Raw genomic sequence first — 20,060 nt, 5'->3', positions numbered from 1 at the left:
TACCACTAATATTGTGTTAATCTCTGATAAGCAACAATAGGGAAGAAAAGAACCATTATTACCACGCAGTAACCTTAACTACTACTAAAGTATTTAATTTGCGTAATGGGTTGTGGTTTCTTTTTGCTTGTCTCACTGCATTTCCTCATTAGTGCTTTAAATTCTGCCAATATGTAATTACTTTTCCAAGCTCAAGGGAAAACTAGAAAACTGGTTCTGCTCAACACATTCAATTGTCTTCCTAATGAATCTTTCCTGATATAACAGTGGAGAGCTGAGTAGATGCCCAAAATAAAGTGTTAAGAAATATATCTTGTATTCTGAGGCTGCAAAACAAGAACTACTGTTTATCTACCATTGTAATGAAATACTACATATGAATCCCATGCCATTTTACTTGCTGTGACCGCAAAGGGAACAATGAAGCTTCTCCACATTTACTTGAATGGGGACCTGAACCTCGCAGAAGTACCAATATGAGGTGCAAGATCATGAGTCCACAGGTTTTTACACACCCCTGGCCCACACACAGGCACACCCACAGAGTTTCCGTTGCTAATGATTGGAAATTATGGCATGCATCAAATCCAACTAGGCCAAAAACATGTCCAGCAAAAGCAACGGCTTCTCACAACATCCTATCACTCAGATCCTATTTTGCAAATCTGGGGTTCCGTTGCTGTTCTTTCAGACCACAGCATATTTTTATTCCCTACAGAACAATCTCGTGTTGTGTATATCTGGAAATAGCTCTTTGCTCTTGTAAACAGTTCAAATGACTTAACAAAAGATGACTTTGGCCAACCCTGACATGCAGAAGTCCCAAAAGGAACACAAAGACAAACCAATCTGTGCTCACTCATACTCAACTCTGCCCAGTATGCAGCTGTTCAAAGTCATTAAAACTACACAGGCACAGTTTTTAATTGCTCCACTGCCTGAAAGCTCAACATTGCTTGTTGTACCTTCACAAGACCTACACCCAGGGCAATGAAAAATCAGGGCCTTCACATAGCACATGATCTATAGCCAGGGCTTTTTTTCTCATAGAATGCTCAGAACGGAGTTCCGGCACCTTTTTTGGATGGAACCTTGTAGGGTAGGCAAGGCAGGTTGTATGACATGTGTGAGTTCCGGCACCTTTTTCTTTTACAAAAAAAGCACTGGCTATAGCCCTCCTGACTCTTGGGAACAGCAAACTGCAAAGCAGCATGTTCAGGTAGAACCTGCCCCTTAGCAACAGAGGGTCCACCAGACAGCCATAATAGAAAGGAGAGTTTCTCTCAGTCTGCATAAAACAATAGCAGCAGGATCACTGCATTCTCTTATTACTGTAGATGCTCTTATGGATTGGAGACATAGGAAATCACAAGCACAGTGCCTGTCGAAGTATACGAAAGGGAAACAGCTCCAAGATAATTCTCTGCACAGGCCTATTCCATCCTCGCTGTTATCTCACATATTGAAGGCTTTGTATTTTCTTTTGGTTCTGTGCCTTCTTTAATCTTTCCACCGCACTCATAAAATGTGGTGACCCCACTCATCACCTTATTTCAAATGAGCCTCAGTACTGCCAAATCAAGTATTACTGTTTTTTCTCAAACTAGCCCCAAAAGACATTTCGATAAATTTGGAATTCACTTCCAAGCTCCCATGGACTGATGGAAACATTCATTTAAGGGGAAAAAAGAAAAATCTAGGTGCTTAAATTTCCCAAATCCAGCAGATCATTAATAGTACTGGCAACACAGCTTCACTGCTGGATCACCAAATGTTAAGAGTAATATTAGCCAACAGAAACAAATTAAATTTCTTGGCCACTTGACCACCAAACTTTGCAGTGCTCTTCAACATGCCAAAGAAGGAGAAGCGTGAGGGTACATCAAACACCCCTTATTTCTATCTCACTCAAATTTGTTTTGGAAGGTTCCTCGGCCTTCTTCTTAGGGGGTGGGGGGCATGCAGAAGTCTTCAGAGATAAAGAGGATTCTATTCCAGTGATTGTGTGCATTTTGTTGGTAGGGGTCTGTTGGACTTCACCCAATACATCAAGGTACCAACCAGAAAAATGTCTCCCCAACCTCCAAAATAAACTATACAAGTGCCCCCCTCCCTGAAAGCTGAAAGGCCTGCCAAGTGTGCAAAAATAGTCTGATCGTGAACTTCTAACATAGGATTGCAGTAAAACCTAGCTGATTGACACCTGACTATCAGCGGAGCCAAAAATAATATTGGATACTGGTGAAAATCTCACAAAAAAAAATACCCAAACCATGGTTGAGAGGCATATTCTTTTGGCCCCTATGCACAACTTAATTTGCTCTTGCCAAACCAATGCTTTCCAGGCTAGTTAAGCCAAAATATCAGATTATGACTCCCATCACCCAGAGAATGCTGTGACTATCTAAAAGACAGCAGGATAAGAAAGACTAATCTAAATCAAATTATCAGTCTTTTGGCTAAGATTAGCTTTCCTTATTCTTATAGGTGGCCTTTTTTAAAAAAATATTTTATTAATTTGCTAATTTTACAATTTTAAGTACTTAATAAACAACATGATGTCTGGGTCCATTAGTAAATCAGTGGTACATATTAACTTTCTCAGTCTAGTTCCAACACTACACCATCCAGGGCTTCCTTGATCCTCTCTTCTTCCAGTGGGTATGCATTTTTCCACACTGGGCAAATACTGTTAATACATATACAATTAAATATAGACATCTTCATCACATTTTTCTGGTATTGTACATAATATCAATAGTGTCAGTTTGTAATATCTTTTCAAGGCCCAAACATATCTCAATTGCATTTGCACTTAAAATCGATTTCTTCAATCAATATCCTGTTTTTCCCGCTTTTTAAAAATTCCCCTCAATGTTAAAAAGTATCTCTATTGCTTATAATTTTCTCACAATAAATTACCCAGGGAATGCTGTGAATATCTAAAAGGCACCAGGATAAGAAAGACTAATCTAAAACAAATTATTATCATCAGTCTTTTGGCTAAGATTAGCTTTCCTTATTCTTACAGGTGGCCTTTTAAAGATGCTGTAAGATGTATGCCTTAGATTAGGGGTAGGCAACCTTGGCTCTTTTATGACTCATGGACTTCAACTCCCAGAATTCCTGAGCCAGCTTGGCTGGCTCAGGAATTCTGGGAGTTGAAGTCCACAGATCATAAAAGAGCCATGGTTGCCTACCCCTGCCTTAGATCATCATCGGCATGAAGCTATTAGCTCAGTGCCATCCTTTATTGAAGCAATGAAGAGCCACCATCTCTTAAACCACACAAATTCATCCTGTCGTGAGATGTTTTATGCCCACACACATGCAAAAAAATACACATCTTTTATTATGACAACAAATCAGGGAAGAAACTTAAACTGAGAGTTGATGATCACTCAGTTATTTTTTATGGATGGGCAGACCTTTGAACTAAGGACTTCCGGTCTCAATTGTATGGTCTTAACCATTGAAACAGCCTGTTTCTCGGTCTTTTTGTTTTTCCTCGGAGAGCGATAGGCACTTCTTATACACAGTATACTCTTTAAAACTTCTTGGCTTTACCAAAGTCTAAATGAATAAAAGCCTCTGTGCAGCATACACAAGATTCTTCTCATCTCTACTTATTGATCATGAAATCATTCAGAGAGCCACTTCAGATAATGGAGATGTAATCTCAGTGGCATTTTAAGATTAGTGCATGATGATGTCATAGTTTAAGAGCTGCCAGCTATTGACAGGTATCACAGATTGTTGCTATTTGCACACCTGTTTGCACAAGCCAGCCAATAACTAAACCATAATTAGTTGGGTTCACAAAACTGAAACCATGTTTTACAAACTTGAATAGTTGGCTTCATGCAATGTGTCAAGCTAAAACTAAACACACATGTGATAGCCTAGTACAGTGATGGCGAACCTTTTAGAAACCGAGTGCCCAAACTGCAACCCAAACCCACTTATGTATCATCAGGTGCCGGGTGGGCATGGCCCATTGGGTGGATGTGGCCCATTGGGTGGACGTGGCTGCGGTGGTAATGGCAGTCTGGGTGGGACTAAAAAGTTCAATCAATCAATTCCAACTTTGCGTGATCTTTTTTTTCCCCGCGAGAAGTTGAAATTGATTGATCGATTGAACCTTTTTTTTTTTGCAGACGGCGGTGGAGGCTCAAAGCAAAAAGGTTTTATAAAACCCAGCTGAAGGCCTAGGACTGGGATGAGGGCACGCGTGCCCAGAGAGAGGGCTCTGCGTGCCACCTGTGGCACGCGTGCCATAGGTTTGCCACCACGGGCCTAGTATAAGATAAGAATACAGCCAATATCTAACCTGCCTGTCTTTGGAAACTTCTACGAACATCAGGCTGGCTGGTGTTAAGGCAATAGTAGATTACCACAATGTTCATGTGAGAAGGACACCACCATCCCAGTTCTTTACAAGCAGGCATAGTTGAATTTGGCCTAACTGTCTCACTTCTCTTTTTTTCCTTCCTATTTTGAAACTGTTCTCTTCCCTTTCCTCCCGACGACATTTACTATAATTCCCAAGTATACTGATGCTTGGACATATCAAGCCAGTCTACTTTCCATTCAGAAAATCATCATCATCACCATCATCTCCATCAAATAAATTTCTCATTTTTTTTTCTGGGTAGCTTAGGCAGCAATTCCTAGGGCTGATCCACTACATTTATATTGTTCATTCATTTCAAGGGATATGGATGGAGGGCAGTGGGGAAATTACTGTGGATTGGATCCATTTTAAAATGTTGGAGTTATCTGAACTGTGTTTCAGTACAAGTAGAAAAATCCTAGCTACAATCGAGAATGAGTGAATCAAATAATGGAGGCAAAAACTTTTAAGAAGCTGAAGAAATTAGGTTAACTGCTGATCGCTGAACTACCAAGTAACATTCAGTCAGTGAATAAAATCCTTTCCTTAAACTCGTTTGCTTCGCTGGCATAATTCCTTTGACTTGATGGGGACCAGTTTAAAACTAATGTAGACACTTTGGGAAACAATCTCAAATTGTCTATATTAATACAACTTAGGCCTTTTAGCAACAATTTAATGTCCCTGACATAAATCTAAGCTAAATATAGTCTTAATGTCAGGCCACCAAATGCTAACCTTTTCCCAAGATAATCATTATATTCAAAATTCACCCCAATCTCTCTTTCAACCTCCAATTTAGTCATCCAACTCAAATTAATCCAGAAAGGCCAGACTGCAAAACGGGTAATTGAAAAACAAAAACACAACTAGCAGCCATGTTGCTGTGCTTTCATCATCTCATTTAAAATTGTCCACACTGGCTTTCAGAGCTTCTGAGTAAAACTAATAAAATGTTTTGGCTTTGTATAAGAATACCTATTATAGTAGGCCTCTATTGAAAGACAAGAAGATCAGAAAACGAATGAGGGGAACCCATTTCTCACATATTTCTTTGTTTGATTAATACAATCTAACAATACAATCCTTCTCAAGGATTAGACCTCCCAGGTCCTGCCTAAGCACTCAACTTTTGTACCAGGATCCTGACTTATCCTCTCCTCTCTCCCCTACCCCCACCTCTTTAACCTAAGGCTGAAGTTCAGAGCAGACTCAGGCTGGAACCTTGGTCACTGTCATTGCTGCTCTGGGACCCTAGGTTTCTTTTCATTTTTATTTCTTGAAACACCTGGTTCTTTGCTGTATTTACATCCCACCTATTCTGCAGGAATCAATGGCAGTATAAGAACAGTTGCAGGAGTTGGGTATGTCTAATTTAATGGAAAGAAGGACGAGGGGGGACATGATAGCAGTGTTCCAATATCTCCGGGGCTGCCACAAAGAAGAGGGAGCCAAGCTATTCTCCAAAGCAGGACAAGAAGCAACGGATGGAAACTAATCAAGGAGAGAAGCAATCTAGAACTAAGGAGAAACTTGCTGACAATTAGAACAATTAAACAATGGAACAACCTGCCTCCAGAAGCTGTAGGTGATCTAATAGTGGAGGTTTTTAAGAAGAGATTGGACAGCAACTTGTCTCAAATTGTATAAGGTCTCCTGCTTGACCAGAGGGCTTTGGCCTCAAAGACTTCCAAAGTTCCTTCTAGCTATATTTTGACTGATCTTCATAAATGAACTAACTACCTAAGGGGATAGAAAGGGAACTCATCAAATTGCAGATGACACCAAGCTGGGGAGAATTGCCAACACTTGAAAGAAAGATTCAAGTTTCAGAAGAATCTTGACAGACTTGAGCAGTTCCGAAAAGTAAAGTTTACTTACTTTACTTAGGCAGGAAAGTAAGCTTGCCTCCATAAGTTGTGAATGCTCCAACGCTGGAGGTTTTTAAAGAAGAGATTGGAAAACCATTTGTCTGAAATGGTATAGGGTTTTCTGCTTGAGCAGGGGGGCTGGGCTAGAAGACCTCTGCTGGTCCTTCCAACTATGTTATTCTGTTAAGTTTGCCAGGGCCGAATGTTTCTTCCCAGTAGCCCTGCGAAGTAGACTGAACTGAGAGGCAGGGATTGGTTCAAAGCCCGCCTCTCCCACCATGGAGAGATACTGAAATCCAATGAGAATTTGAAATTGGGCCTCTTCCCTCCTCCTCTCCCCCCCCCCCCAATTCTCTTTCAGCGCTCTGCCCTCTGAGGAGGAGAAGAGAGAAGGGAAAGACACAGAGGCTGACTTTTCATTTCTTCAAGAGTAAATCCGCCTGTCAGATCTCCTGTGCACGGAATGTTGCATAATCAGCACTAAAATAAAGTATGGTTCTAATAGTAGGAAAGTACAGAGAGTTTCTCTCTCCTCCCCCTCCCCCCCCCTCCTTCATTACTTTATTACTTTGGAAAGCTTGAGAGCTCCAACTGTACAAATGCCAATAACTTCCCAACTTTTTAAAGGCTCCTGCTGAAGTAAGAGATCAGATTTTAGCAAGTGCTTTGCAGGCGACCAGCCAAAAGCCTTCTGATTCACTTAAAAGCAACGAGCGGACAAGAGGGGGAGGGCTTTGATAAAGTTGGCGAAGGAGGAGGGAGGATTAACTTCAGTTACCGCACAAATTAAAAAGAGAAGAATGGGGGGGAAAGGGGGGGCTCCTTTTTTTTCTTCTTCTTCCCCCTGCCAAGTGCGCCCATTCGCCGCGCGCAAACGCCTTTCCTCCCAACCGCAAACTCGTTTCCAGCCAAGCTCGGAGACTCGCTTTCTGCCGCTTTTCTCTTTCTTTCTTTCTTTCTTTCTTTCTTTCTTTCTTTCTTTCTTTCTTTCTTTCTTTCTTTTTCTTTCTTTTTCTTTCTCTCTCTCTCTCTCTCTCTCTCTCTCTCTCTCTCCGTTTTCCTTCAGAATTACCGTCCCCGTGTTGTTGTTGTTGTTTTTTAAATCCCATTTATATCCCGCCCTTCTCCGAAGCCTCAGGGCGGCTTACAATCTAAAGCACAAATCAACGTGCTTAGCAAGTAGTAGTTTTCCTACTCAAAACTGGATCGTGTTGGGGTTGTTTGTTTTTTTGTTTGTTTGTTTGTTTTTTTGTTTGTTGTTGTTGTTGTTGTTGGTTTTCCAGGAAGGTAAGGCTACGGCGCCGCTTTCCGGCTGGCGAGATGACTCAAGATTTACCCCGGGGTTGGAGCCCCGCGTGGACGGGCAGCGAGCTCCTTCCCAACGCGGAAAAAAAGACCGCAAAGGGAAAAAAAGCCTGGCAAGCAGGTGCATTCTGGGCGCGAAGCAAGGAGGTCGGAGCAAGCGAACTGGAAAGGTGCGGCGGGCAGAGCCTTGCCGTCCCCGCCGCGCCGGGGCTCCGGCGGCCCGCGGGAACCAGCGACGTCAGGCTGTCCGGGGAGGCCTCCAGAGGCGCAAGGCACCTGCTCTGCCACCTCTGGATCGCGGGGCGGCGCCGCTCGTACGTGTTGCGTTTACCTCCGTTTCTAGGATTCTTCCCTTCTCTCTCTCTCTCTCTCTCTCTCTCTCTCACACACACACACACACACACTTTGTTGTTGTTAGCTGCGAAGTCGTGTCCGAGCCATCGCGACCCTATGGCAGTGTTTCCCAACCTCGGGTACTGTAAGATGCGTGGACTTCAACTCCCAGAATTCCCCAGCCAGCATAGCTGGCTGGGGAATTCTGGGAGTTGAAGTCCACGCATCTTACAGTACCCGAGGTTGGGAAACACTGCCCTATGGACAACGTTCCTCCAGGCCTTCCTGTCCTCTACCATCTTCTGGAGTCCATTTAAGCTCACGCCTACCGCTTCAGTGACTCCATCCAGCCACCTCATTCTCTTTCGTCCCCTTCTTCTCTTGCCCTCAACCTTTCCCAGCATTAGGCTCTTCTCCAGTGAGTCCTTCCTTCTCATTAGGTGGCCAAAGGATTTGAGTTTTAGCTTCAGGATCTGGCCTTCTAAAGAGCAGTCAGGGTTGATCTCCTCTAGCACACACACACAAACACGCGCGCACGCTGAACAACAACAACAACAAAAAGAAAGCACGGCCCAAACCGTCTCCTTAGAATACTCAGGGCTTTTTTTGTCATAGAATGCTCAGAACGGAGTTCCGGCACCTTTTTTTGGATGGAACCTTGTAGGGTAGGCAAGGCGGGTTGTATGACATGTGTGAGTTCCGGCACCTTTTTCTTTTACAAAAAAAAAAAGCACTGAGAATACCCGGGAAAAGAATGGGATCGACTCCCATCAAATTACAGGACCCACCACCGCCTTTTTTTTTTGTTTTCTTTTGTTGTTGTTTTTTAAATTCTCCTCACGCCACGTTCCTCCCCTGGGTGGAAAATCGAAGGACAGGTGTAGGCAGAGAGTAGTAACACGGCGTTTCTAAGTTGCTTTACCTCCCACCCCGCCTCCCGCTTCCGGGCTGGTTTTTCTTAAGAAACGAAGTTTGTGGTGGTGGTTGGGGGGGGGGGGCTTTGAGAGAACTTGGCCAATTCGATTCCATTGTCGGTTGCTCCCCCTCTCCTGCCCTCCCCTCCGGCCACCCTACTCCGAGGAAGAAACTCCGGCACTTTCAAGGGTGAGCTGACCAAAGCTGCAGCGGCACGCACGCCCCCTCCCTCCCTCCCTCCGGGGCTCCCAGAACAGAAGCTCCAGCCCGCACCTTCCCCAACGTTTACGGCGGCTAACTTTTTCCTTCTCCTCTCCTTAGCCAGTCTCCAGCCCTCCAACAGAAGCGGCAACCGCAGAGGTCCCCGCCGTCCACGAGGCAACAGCAGCCGGATGAGGAAAGGGCGGCCGGGCGGAGTGGCTCCGGAGAGTAGGTGGGTGGGTGGGAGAACGCAGACGGCTCTTTGATTTACACAGCGGCTCCGCGAACTGCAAAGTTGGGAAAGCGAGTAGGCGCCGCTTTGCAGAGCAAAGCGATTCTCCGTCGATTTGACTGCCGAGCGGTAGAATCAATCAAAGACTAGATGCAAAACGCCCAGGACTTTTTTTTACACGGGAGCGGGAGCTCTCGTGTTAAAGGGGACTCCTCGGTTATGCCCCCCAAATCCACGCCGGCGCCTCAGAGGAACCGAAAAAGGACGGGAGAAGGGGGGGGTGGAGAGACGAATCCGAAGTGGTGGTGGTGGTGGGGGGGGGGGTAATGAAACAAGGAGCTTACCTGGGCTTGGATGCAGAGCAGCAGGTAATGTAACCATCTGGGGGGAAAAAGGAGAAAAACAAAAAAAAGATCAGAGGACGAGGTGAAACTTCGGCAACACAACGCAACGCAACGCAGACCCACGCGGGGTGGCTTTGTTTATAACGGTCGCGACTGATACCGTCAGAGCCGGACCGCTTTGTTTTCCTCAGGGGAAAACCACCGCCGCCCCCACCCCCCCACATACACACACACACCCTTCCCCACCCACCCACCCCGTCCCTCAGGCCGCCGCAACAGATCCAAACCACCCAAACCGAGACTTTGGAGAAAGCAAAGGCAGGCAGACACACACACACACACACACACACACACGCGGGCCGGGGCGGGTGTGTGTGTGTGCGTGTGTGTGGGGAAGAGAAATGCCACTATCCTTACAGGCAAGTGCAGGCGGAGAGCGGGGAATAAGACATCGCTGAGTGAGGTGGAGCGGCGGGGGACGGTCAAGTGGCTTCAAGCGAACGGCGTCAAATCCCCCGCCGCAGGCCGGCCATGGGAAGGCTCCTGCTCCGGGCAGCTCCGCCGCTTTCCAGCGATCTCGCTTGGCGCCGAGCAGCAGTGAGGAGAAGTTGAAAGCCTGCCTGCTTTGCCTCCGCCGAGTGACTCCCTTAGACATCAGCTCTCCTCTTCTCTCTCTCTCTCTCTCTCTCCCCCCCCCCACTCTCTCCTCCTCCTCCTGGTCTGGGGATGGATGTGCGTGTGTGTGTGCGAGTGCGTGTGCGCGGGTGTGCGTGTGTCTCACTCCCTCTCTGGCGCTCGATCTCCGGAGCGGCGAAGGTCCCGTTTGATTGTCAGGAACTTCCGATCGTCAGCAAACAAGCCCGCTTTCTTTTTTTCTTTTTTCTTTTTCTTTTTCTTTTTTTTTTCCCCGGGTCGCGCCGCCCCCCCCCTCCCCTCCCCGCCCTTCTCAACCTATTCTTCCCGTCTCTTGACCAAAGAGCACAGCCCTTGCAACCCCAGCCTGCGCTTTGGCGCTCGAGGATGGCTCTCGGATCCCAGTAGACTGCCTTCCTGCCTTTCTCCCCTTTTCTCCATCGGGCGCAGCCTCCGGTTCAGCAGCGCCAAACGGGCCCCCCTCCTCCTCCTCCTCCTCCTCCTCCCGGCGACGACGGACAGGTTCCTGGCCAGGGCATGGAAGAGGCGAGGGCGAGGGCCGAGGGGGGGTCCACCAGCTTTGCCCCGCCGCCGCCGCCGCTTCAGCGCCTTCTCTGCCTCAGTTTCCCCCCTTGTCTTCTCTCCACATCCTGCCCGCCGCGAGAGAGAGAGCGCGGCGCATCGTCGGCCAGTGGAAGGGAGGCGCTGGCTGCTGCTTGCACTTGCTGGAGGCGAAGGACAAGCGAGAAGCCAGCTGGCGGCCGGCCCTCGCCTCCCTCCAGTCCCGTGGCCCGGTGCGGAGCTCCACCTGGGCAGCCAAAGGCGACCGCAGCAAGTCGGGGACAAAGCCAGCGTAGCCAAAGCCGCCCGTCCTTGGGTGCGCGGGAGCGGCCGGCTTAACGAGCGAAACCGCTGCGGCGGGAAAGGGAGAGGGCTCTCGGTCAGGCTGTTTTTGCCCGCTCGATCGGCCACGCTCAGAGGCAGTCTATCTTTCCGAAAGCCAGAGAGGGCGACGGGGCAGGCGTAAGCACCTTACCACCCTGGGCAAACCTATGAGCCTTCCAGACGTATGGCCAGCCCAATTGAAAAGGTGGTGTTGGACTAGCTCAGGGGTAGGCAACCTCGGCTCTTTTATGACTCATGGACTTCAACTCCCAGAATTCCTGAGCCAGCTTGGCTGGCTCAGGAATTCTGGGAGTTGAAGTCCATGAGTCATAAAAGAGCCGAGGTTGCCTACCCCCTGGACTAGCTGGAAACTTTTGCTCTGTCCGATTTACTTTTTTATCCCAGGCCCTGTCTGCACTTCGGAATCCAGAATCAAAAAAGAAAAGGACACAGGCTTGGGGGAGGGGGGGGAGGACTTCGTTTCCTCACTAGCTCTATCTTCTTTCCAGCCTGCCCTCTTGGAATCTGTACCTTGAATATCTTTTCTTGCTAGTAGTTTAAAGCACCATTCGTTGAAGCCCCTAACCACAGCACAAACTTGACTTGAGATTTCTCCTCTCCTGTGGTGTTTCCTTCATCTCATTCCTAGTCTATAAGTGAGAGGGAATTAAGTTGTCCTTAGCTACCTACACTGGTATTAAATAGCCTTTCCTTCTTTATTCCAAGACTGTCCAAAGATGGTCTCCGTGTTCCTTAGGCTTTGTCATTCGCTACCTTGGGAGGAAGTTAATTGACTACAATGGCGCTGAGAACTGAGGCAGTCAAGGCAGAAATAGGGATCAGCAACTGTCACGCTGCTATAGTTTTGATAAGGATAGATGGCCCCAACTCAATAGAAAGAATGGCCACCATAAATTAGATTGACTGGATGGTGGCTTCCATCCTGTGATCCCCCCATGCTAACCAAATGCCCGGTCATCACTGTTGAGTGCCAATGCTTTCAGACCAAGGGCCAATCAATGTGACTTGCACACAGTCACCTTTGGGAGAAAGCTCACCATTTCTCCAAGACCTATCATGGATCTGGCCTGGCCTTCCCCAGAGGGATAAGAAACAACTATGATTTTTCACTCTGCCTGGCAGAACCTAATCAGTTTAAGCAGGAGCAATTAATTGTTCTGGAGCAAAAAAGAATGACCAGTTCAAATCCTAGGCTGGAGGCAAGATGGAGCCAGGGCAAGGAGTACACTGGTATTGCCTATAGCAGACATGTCAAACACAAGGCCCGGGGGCCGAATCCGGCCCGTGAAGTGGTTTCATGTGGCCCATGAAGCCATCCTGGAAACAGTGAGGGAACGACCCCCACTGCCTTGGCCCTGGCCCAGAGACCCTCCTTCTGCCAGAGACCCTCAGATCTGTCCCACTCCTACCCAGGCCCCCATAGGCACCCTTGATGCGAAAGATGTAGAGCTGGCCACGCCCACCCAGTAGGCCATACGCACTCTAGCCATGCCCACCCAGTAGGCCACGCCCACCCTGGCCATACCCACCCGGCCCCCTGAGGGCAACCGCAATGCTGATGCGGCCCTCAATGAAATTGAGTTTGACACCCCTGGCCTATAGGGTCTGGTATGAATATAAATTGTGAGTAAGAAAAGAGCTTGATACATACTGTGAAACAAGAAGAGCTCTTTCTGTGGCTATGTATAGTAAGCCAGCCCTGCTATGTTGGGAAGACATGCCACCACCTCGTTTTGTTGAGCGGGCTCCTGAAATCATCCCATCTTCCCAAAGGACAACTAGGAGCAGTAAAAACCCAGACAACTTCACTGTTTAAGAAGAAACTACTAAATCAAAGAAAGTTGTACGACTTGTGAAGGGACTTCTTACCTCACCTACTGTATGTTGGAGCCCAAGCCAAAATCTGGAGAAACAGGAACCTCCTGGGCTGAAACAGAAGCCCTTCTTGGATGGAGACACAGTTAGAGTAGGTTTATGTCACTGGAGATGAGACAATCTCGGAGTCAAAAAGGAAGACCTGAGCAGAAGGGATTCTTGGTATCCCATCCTGAGGGGCCCTGCTTCAACTGGAAATCACAACTCCTTTTGCCTGCTGAACACAAGAGAAAGAACACGAGATATTTTTTTTTCAGCTGACCTGGAAATTAAAAGTCTCAGATCAGGTCACCTTTAACAACAGGCACCAGATGAAATCCAGTTCTATCTAATCATCTTCCTCCTGCCTTCTTCACTCTACTCCCCTTCCCACACTGGAAATGGCAAGTTGCCCATTACGAAAGCATAGCCATTTCCCAGCAGATTTTAACAACATCAAGTTGTTTTGCCTCTTCTGAACAGCATGTGACCCTAACTCTTTGTGGAAATCCCCTCACTGAGATGGCTGAGGACAGAGGTGGCCAGCATTTTGAGGTACCTAACACTTTTATCGGGCATATCTTTATGAAAGAGATTTAAAATTAGCCCCACTCTTATGTATGATGTGACCCTATCCTCTGTGGGTGTCAGCTCTCTAAAAAATATTAAGTGCAGTCCTCAGCCAGAAAAGGTTATCCATCCCTTATTTAAGGGAGTAACTCCTTAGGAGCAGATTAAGATTTATTTCTCTCTGTCTCCTGTGCCCCTCCTTCCTCCCCAGCCTAATCCTATATGTTAAAAGACCTATTCTTTTTTTTCAGCTAAATTAGGGAGATTTTAAAGTGTGTATTTTCCCAACATTCAATCCAACATACCAAATGATGACTGTTGTCTGGAAACATTCCAGTAGAATTGATGATACAACTAACACTCAGTGGGTGGATAATATTTTGATAAACCTGGATTCAAATTCCTGATTTCTGCTCCTTTCTGTCTTTTGGACTAAATTCAGACTTCTATTTGTAAAAAAAAAAAAGTGGGAACTGAAATACATGCTTGTTTAGAGCAATCATGCACTTTTTCCCACGAAACAAATCCGACCGTGGCCATCACATCCTCACTCCCCACATACGCCCACCCAGTTGCCTATGGATTCTGATTCACTGCAAGTCTTAATGAAAACTATGCCCATGCAATCATAGCAGTTGTATTTCAACCAAATTTCATCTTCTGCTGAAAGTGTCTTTGTGTAATACACATGTGGGATATACATTAGTGTCTTTTAGACATTGACACTAAAAAGCACATTTGAACATCTCATTCCTGATCTTTTGGAAACATAGTCAGATGTCTCAGCAGGTCAAGATATCCAAGGTAGCCAGCTTCTAAAAAAAAAACCTTCAGATTTTATGTTCCTCGCTGCTGTACCCACCTCCTCACCTGCTTTTTTATATAGCACTCTCAAGGAAAGATGGGATCTGTGTCGAAAATTGTGGTTATGGCATGAATTAGAACTTTCATGATTTGTTAAGAAAGTATGGCTGGATCTCTACTGAAGAAGGGGATATACATGACCTCCTCTAGGGTCACAGCTGAAGGAAGAGCACAGAGTCAACAGTAAGAAGCTTAAGGTTCTTAAGAGATTGCAAACAGGTCCTTTATTTATGGAGTGAGATGTGGAGATTCATTAGACTTCTTTAGCACACACCAAGAGTGCCACAGTTTAAGTTTGGCCCTGCTGACATATAACAGGGAAATATCCTACATCAAGGTGCCCTATTCATACCACTTCCAGATGTGTTGGGCTTCCAGCTCATTAAGTATTGGACATGTGGGATGTGAAATGCAACACATCTGAAGGCTATCAAGTTGGGAAAGATGGGTGCTGCTTTCCCTTAAAACTATGTGGACAATATGTGGGTGGGGGCAGTAATGTTGGAAAGAAAGCTAGGCATGGTGACAGCCTGAAGGGCAATTACAGTCCAATCTCAAGACCATTGAACCTGTCTAAGCAATACCATTTCAAATATCAAATAAGGAAGAGTTAACTTACTCAATTTGGATAATACAATTCAGGCAGAGGTTGATCAATGCAATGTATGAGAAAGACAAAGGGAACAACAGAAGGAGAGTATCTAGCAATAGTTGCTGAGAGTGCTACACATTTATCTCTGAGAAACAACGCAAGAAGCATTCTCCCTCTGTAAGCAGACTAAAGGCTTCGATCTCAAGAAGTCAAGCCAAGGAGGAAACACAGGATTACTTCCTTGTTTCGGAAAAATAATAATTTCTTTAACCTGCAAAGACTGCAATTTTTCAAAAGATACCTTGAATTTGTTGAACACCTTGCTGAATACAGGGCCATGCCCATCTTGAAACAGCCGGATTGAGCAGAAGGATGTGATGATTGGCAAAATCAGTGGATGAGAACATAGTATCAAGATGCTCTGAGGACAGTTTTCTTACAGAAGAATTATTAGACCAACTTTAAATCCTAGCCCTCCTGGGAAAGGAGGCTTGTGTATCATTTCAAAGAGGCTTTTCAATACCTCGTTAGTCCAACTGATCAAAGCACATCCTTGTGTCAGTACCATCCATCTGTAAACATTGACAATATCTAAAGGACCATCTCCCATTGCAGGTCATTTCTTCTTTATTTGGTTTTGGTATCCATTTCCTAGTTGGATTTTGATAGGACTGTTTTCCATGTTTACGTAATGTTCTCCTGCTTTGATCCGAATTTAAATTATTTGTTTTATCAAGTTTTGGTTTTATATATTTTACTGATATAAGCCATATGTAGGGAAACTGGCACAGGATCGCAGAAAAAAAAATACATGCTTACTTGTGTCACAAATAGCATGATGATGGCTTTATAAAGCTATTTTTTAAATTGCTGCTGTTGCCTCGCTGGGATATTATTTATGTCTATCCCCCCACTCCATTTTCCAGAACAAAGTAAAAAGAAAAAGTCAAAGGAAATTTCCCACATCCCAGCTGTTTTCCACCAGTGGTCTAAAAGAGTTTCCAAACACTTTGCTTGCCATCTAGTGGTCAAGTAATGGAGGCGAAAATAGTATTTTGGAGCAAATAACTTGCTTTTGCTTTTTGAGGAAAGGATCCACTCTTCTTTTTGAACCAGCAGCTCTTATAAGAGAGCCAAATTTGAAGATATTTACACTGAGGGCAAAGGTTTATGGCTCCATATCTAAAGTATGGAAGAAAATAGGTTACATTCATTCATGCCTTTTGGAACAGGAAAGTCCTATTAAGGTCTATATGCATTCTAACCATTGCACACTCAAACCTATCAGTGGGATAAATGGGAAAGTTAATTTAATTAATATTTAATAATTATTCCATAAATTGCTATACATGAACCATCTTCCCTAATCCTAATTGCTCTTATCTTTCTCTTTTAAACTCTGAAATAGCCCTTTCTCTAGGTCTGGGAATGAGTAATCCTGCATCTTCTTCTCCAGCATATCCGCCAAAAACTGACTTCAATTTTTCTAACAATTGCTAATGGAGTTTCCCTTTTTCTCCAGTTTTTCTTACCATTGCTCTTTTGTGGTTTTCACTTTGTTATATTGTTTCTCCTTCCTTAGGCAATGATATCTTGGCAAATCTCTGTATCCTTTTTGATCCTTAATTGATTAGGCAATGAAAGTTCTTACCTGAAAAAGTCATCTCAGCACCATTTTGGGTTTGCCTTTTTAAATTTTTATTTTGTATATAAAAACAATAATTTTTAACATTAATTGATGCAGTGAAAAATCACACACAGGACAGCCATGTCTTCTATATAATGATGAAAAAGAATAACATGGATCAACCAAATGGTTTCTTGGCAGTTTATCAGCTATAGGCCACTAATGGATTGCTTCCCATTGGTCTTAGTTAGAGATAAATGATCTTCTGAATTAAGTATGCACAAAGCATACCACTTTTTCAAATCATATTATTTAAGAAATTGCATATTTACTTGCATTGTACTTCAGAATTTACATGTCGTTGAGCATGTTACTATTATAAAGTAAGTTTCATTAACACAAGCAAAGATCATAAATCTCTGGTTGAACTTTTCAGAGTACCAAAAACAGCTTTCTGGTATCATGAAGTAAATCAGAAAAGCAAATAATTTGAGGGTATTAACCGTGGTGGAAGTGTTGACAATCTAAGAAGTTGGCTTTTGTGTAAAAAAGCATCCTTAACACTGGATTTGCAAAAAGAATTAAAAGGGCACAACAAAAGTTGAAAAGCCTAATTAGATTCATTACCTAAACAACTTAACACTACACTGTGTAGCTAAAGGTAATACTGTATGTCAGACATGTTAAACACAAGGCCCGGGGGCCGGATCCGGCCCACAAAGTGGTTTCATGTGGCCCGCAAAGCCATCCTGGAAACAGTGAGGGAACGGCCCCCACTGCCTTGGCCCTGGCCCAGAGACCCTCCTTCTGCCAGAGACCCTCAGATCTGTCCCACTCCTGCCCAAGCCCCCATAGTCACCCTTGATGCGAACGATATAGAGCTGGCCACGCCCACCCAATAGGCCAGGGATCTTCAAACTTGGCCTTTTTAGGACTTGTGGACTTCAACTCCCTGAATTCCTCAGCCAGCGTGCCTTGCTGAGGAATTCTGGGAGTTGAAGTCCACAAGTCCTAAAAGGGCCAAGTTTGAAGACACCTGCAATAGGCCATATGCACTCTAGCCACGCCCACCCAGTAGGCCACGCCCACCCTGGCCACACCCACCCGGCCCCTTGAAGGCAACCGCAATGCTGATGCGGCCCTCAATGAAATTGAGTTTGACACCCCTGCTGTATGTGCAAGTCTAAAACAAATACACTTATATTGACTGATTTACTGTATATCTAAATCTTATCTAAATCTTGCTTCTCCACCAAAACTGTCATAACAATATTGTTTGCAGTTAAAAACTATTACAAGTTCATTATAAAATTAAAAGTTGATGTTGAAATATTGAAATACACACATCAAATAGAAGCACTGAACTATCAAAGAACATCACACATTAGGTTAAGTTTCTGCCTCTGTTTATAGGCCTTATTAAATGCTATTCAATTGCTTTCCTATCAAGCAAACTCCATGCAGCAATTCAAAACCACTTTTTATTTTAGGAATCACTTCTATTCTGGGACAAAACAAGAAATTGCAGAGGGAAGTTCTTTCATACAATAATAATTGCGACAAGAATCTCATATTAATTGTGATACTTTTGGCTGCCTATTTCTTGTGAAGTCTTAATTTGTAGTGCTGTTCCTTTCTATGTGGTAACTTGACATGAAAGAGGTTGGATTTTAAATTAGCATCACTCTCTTGAGAAATTACATTTATGTTACAAGGCAGTATTAATTTGCTTAGCAGCACCAATTGATGAGTATGAGGTCAACTTCAACTAAGTTAATGAAGAAAAGGAAAGTTTCCATTTACTGAAAAACTCACATCTTGTTCTTTAAAAACTTTGTCCTGGTTCTATTTAGGAAACCAGTAGTGCAAATATGTTCATCGCTCAAAGTAACATATAAAGGTAAGGGAGTCCCTGTGGATTTTACACTGCTATTCATAGCTGACTGTAGGAGGCGGAGCTCATTTCCATTTGTAAATGTGAACTAGTGTTGCCCGAAGATATTTCTGCAGTCATATGCAGTGAAACACAGAGCACTGTTATCTTCCCACCAAAGTGGTATCTGTTTATCTACTCACATTTACATGTATTCAAACTGCTAGGTTGACAGGAGCTGAGGCAAGTAACGGGAGCTCACGCCGTCACACTGGTAGGATTTGAACCGCCAGAGCACAGACCTTCTCAGGCGTCTTTTAAGCCACTGCAACTCCACCAAAGCAACATATGAAACCACTGCTTTTGCTGGAATAATGTTATATTACCTAAGGAAGGTCCAGCAAATCATTGCAGCCAAACTAAAAACAGTTATGCAATCTAAGTAATATTAGCTTCAGGTTCTCAGGAAGCTCCTTAAATTCTCGCTAACTTCTGATTACAGTGAAAGTTATGATATAAAGGAATGGAACCACACAAACGTTTTTGAAGTGGTTCAGATTTTATGTGTGTTCAGCACCTCTTTGTTCCTTTTTTATCAGGCTTCCACACAAGTCTAAAAATAGGATCACTGCTTTAAGAATTATGTTTAATGCATGCATTCCATAAAGCAGTGGCATCGTTTTTTTATTCTTTCCTAATAGTGTAGATTCAATGTATATACATTACACTGGAGCAGAATGTGCGATGGTTTCCTTTAAAGAGAGAAATCAATGGATTCCTCAAACATCCTGGACTGTTTTGAGATATTTATCCAAAACAAAAATTTGCTATACAACTGTGACCGCTTGCTTTAATTAGGATAACAATTTGGTATGGACAATTTGTTTTTCTTCCAGACTGTACCAATCTGGTTGCTCTAGGAGTGGCCCAGCAGTTTATCCTCTGAACCATATATTATTAGTGGCATTCCAGATATGGCATTCTCTGCTAGACCCGTTACACCTCTTCTGGTTCAGATAATTAGCTTACTCCTGGGACAACCAGATTGTAGTGATTTAAAAGAGAAATGGGGCACTGCAGAATTCCCAAGAAGTTCCATTTCTGGAAAGATCAAGTATGCACAGACCTAGTAGTAATACAGATCAAGAGGAGCCTTTTTGAGTTCAACAGACCCATTGGAATCTTGTGTTTCTTTTGCCTGCCACAGGAGGTGGAGACTTCATTCTTTTTAAAATGGAAGTCATGTTGGATTTGTCAAGTTCCCAAAACAGATAAAGGTGCTTCTTGCCTACCAAGGCACATTTTTTTTCATTTTTCATTCAACCTTACTTTTATCTCCCCCCCCCCCGCAAGACATTTCAAGCCTACATCCAACCATGTCCTGAGCTGCACTCACTTCCAACATTTAATTTTTGGACCAATACCGCACCCACAAGGGTTACTTTCTCCATTGCTATTTAATTCTTCAACCATGTAATGGTATGTGGGAATCACTTTGGAAGACCAGACAGAGATGCTGCCTAGGAAAGCCTATAAGAGACAGCATA

General features: G+C 44.4%; 1 protein-coding gene across 1 annotated transcript in view; it reads right to left on the bottom strand.

Moving 5' to 3' along the window:
- FGF18 (fibroblast growth factor 18) overlaps positions 1-10,470 on the bottom strand; it is a 155,631-nt gene extending 145,161 nt beyond the window's left edge. Inside the window, exons 1-2 of the mRNA XM_083349319.1 lie at positions 10,012-10,470; positions 9,595-9,631 (exon numbers count right to left, since the gene is read on the bottom strand). Coding sequence (XP_083205445.1) covers positions 9,595-9,631; positions 10,012-10,046 — 72 coding nt within the window. The 5' untranslated portion in view covers positions 10,047-10,470. The remainder of the gene's footprint in view (positions 1-9,594; positions 9,632-10,011) is intronic.
- Between the last annotated feature and the right edge of the window lie 9,590 nt (positions 10,471-20,060).

This window comes from Vipera ursinii (genome assembly GCF_947247035.1).
Source record: "Vipera ursinii genome assembly, chromosome: 1".
Taxonomy (NCBI): Eukaryota; Metazoa; Chordata; class Lepidosauria; order Squamata; family Viperidae; genus Vipera; species Vipera ursinii.
Note: the sequence above shows the minus strand (reverse complement) of the source record. Positions and strands in the feature narration are given on the sequence as shown.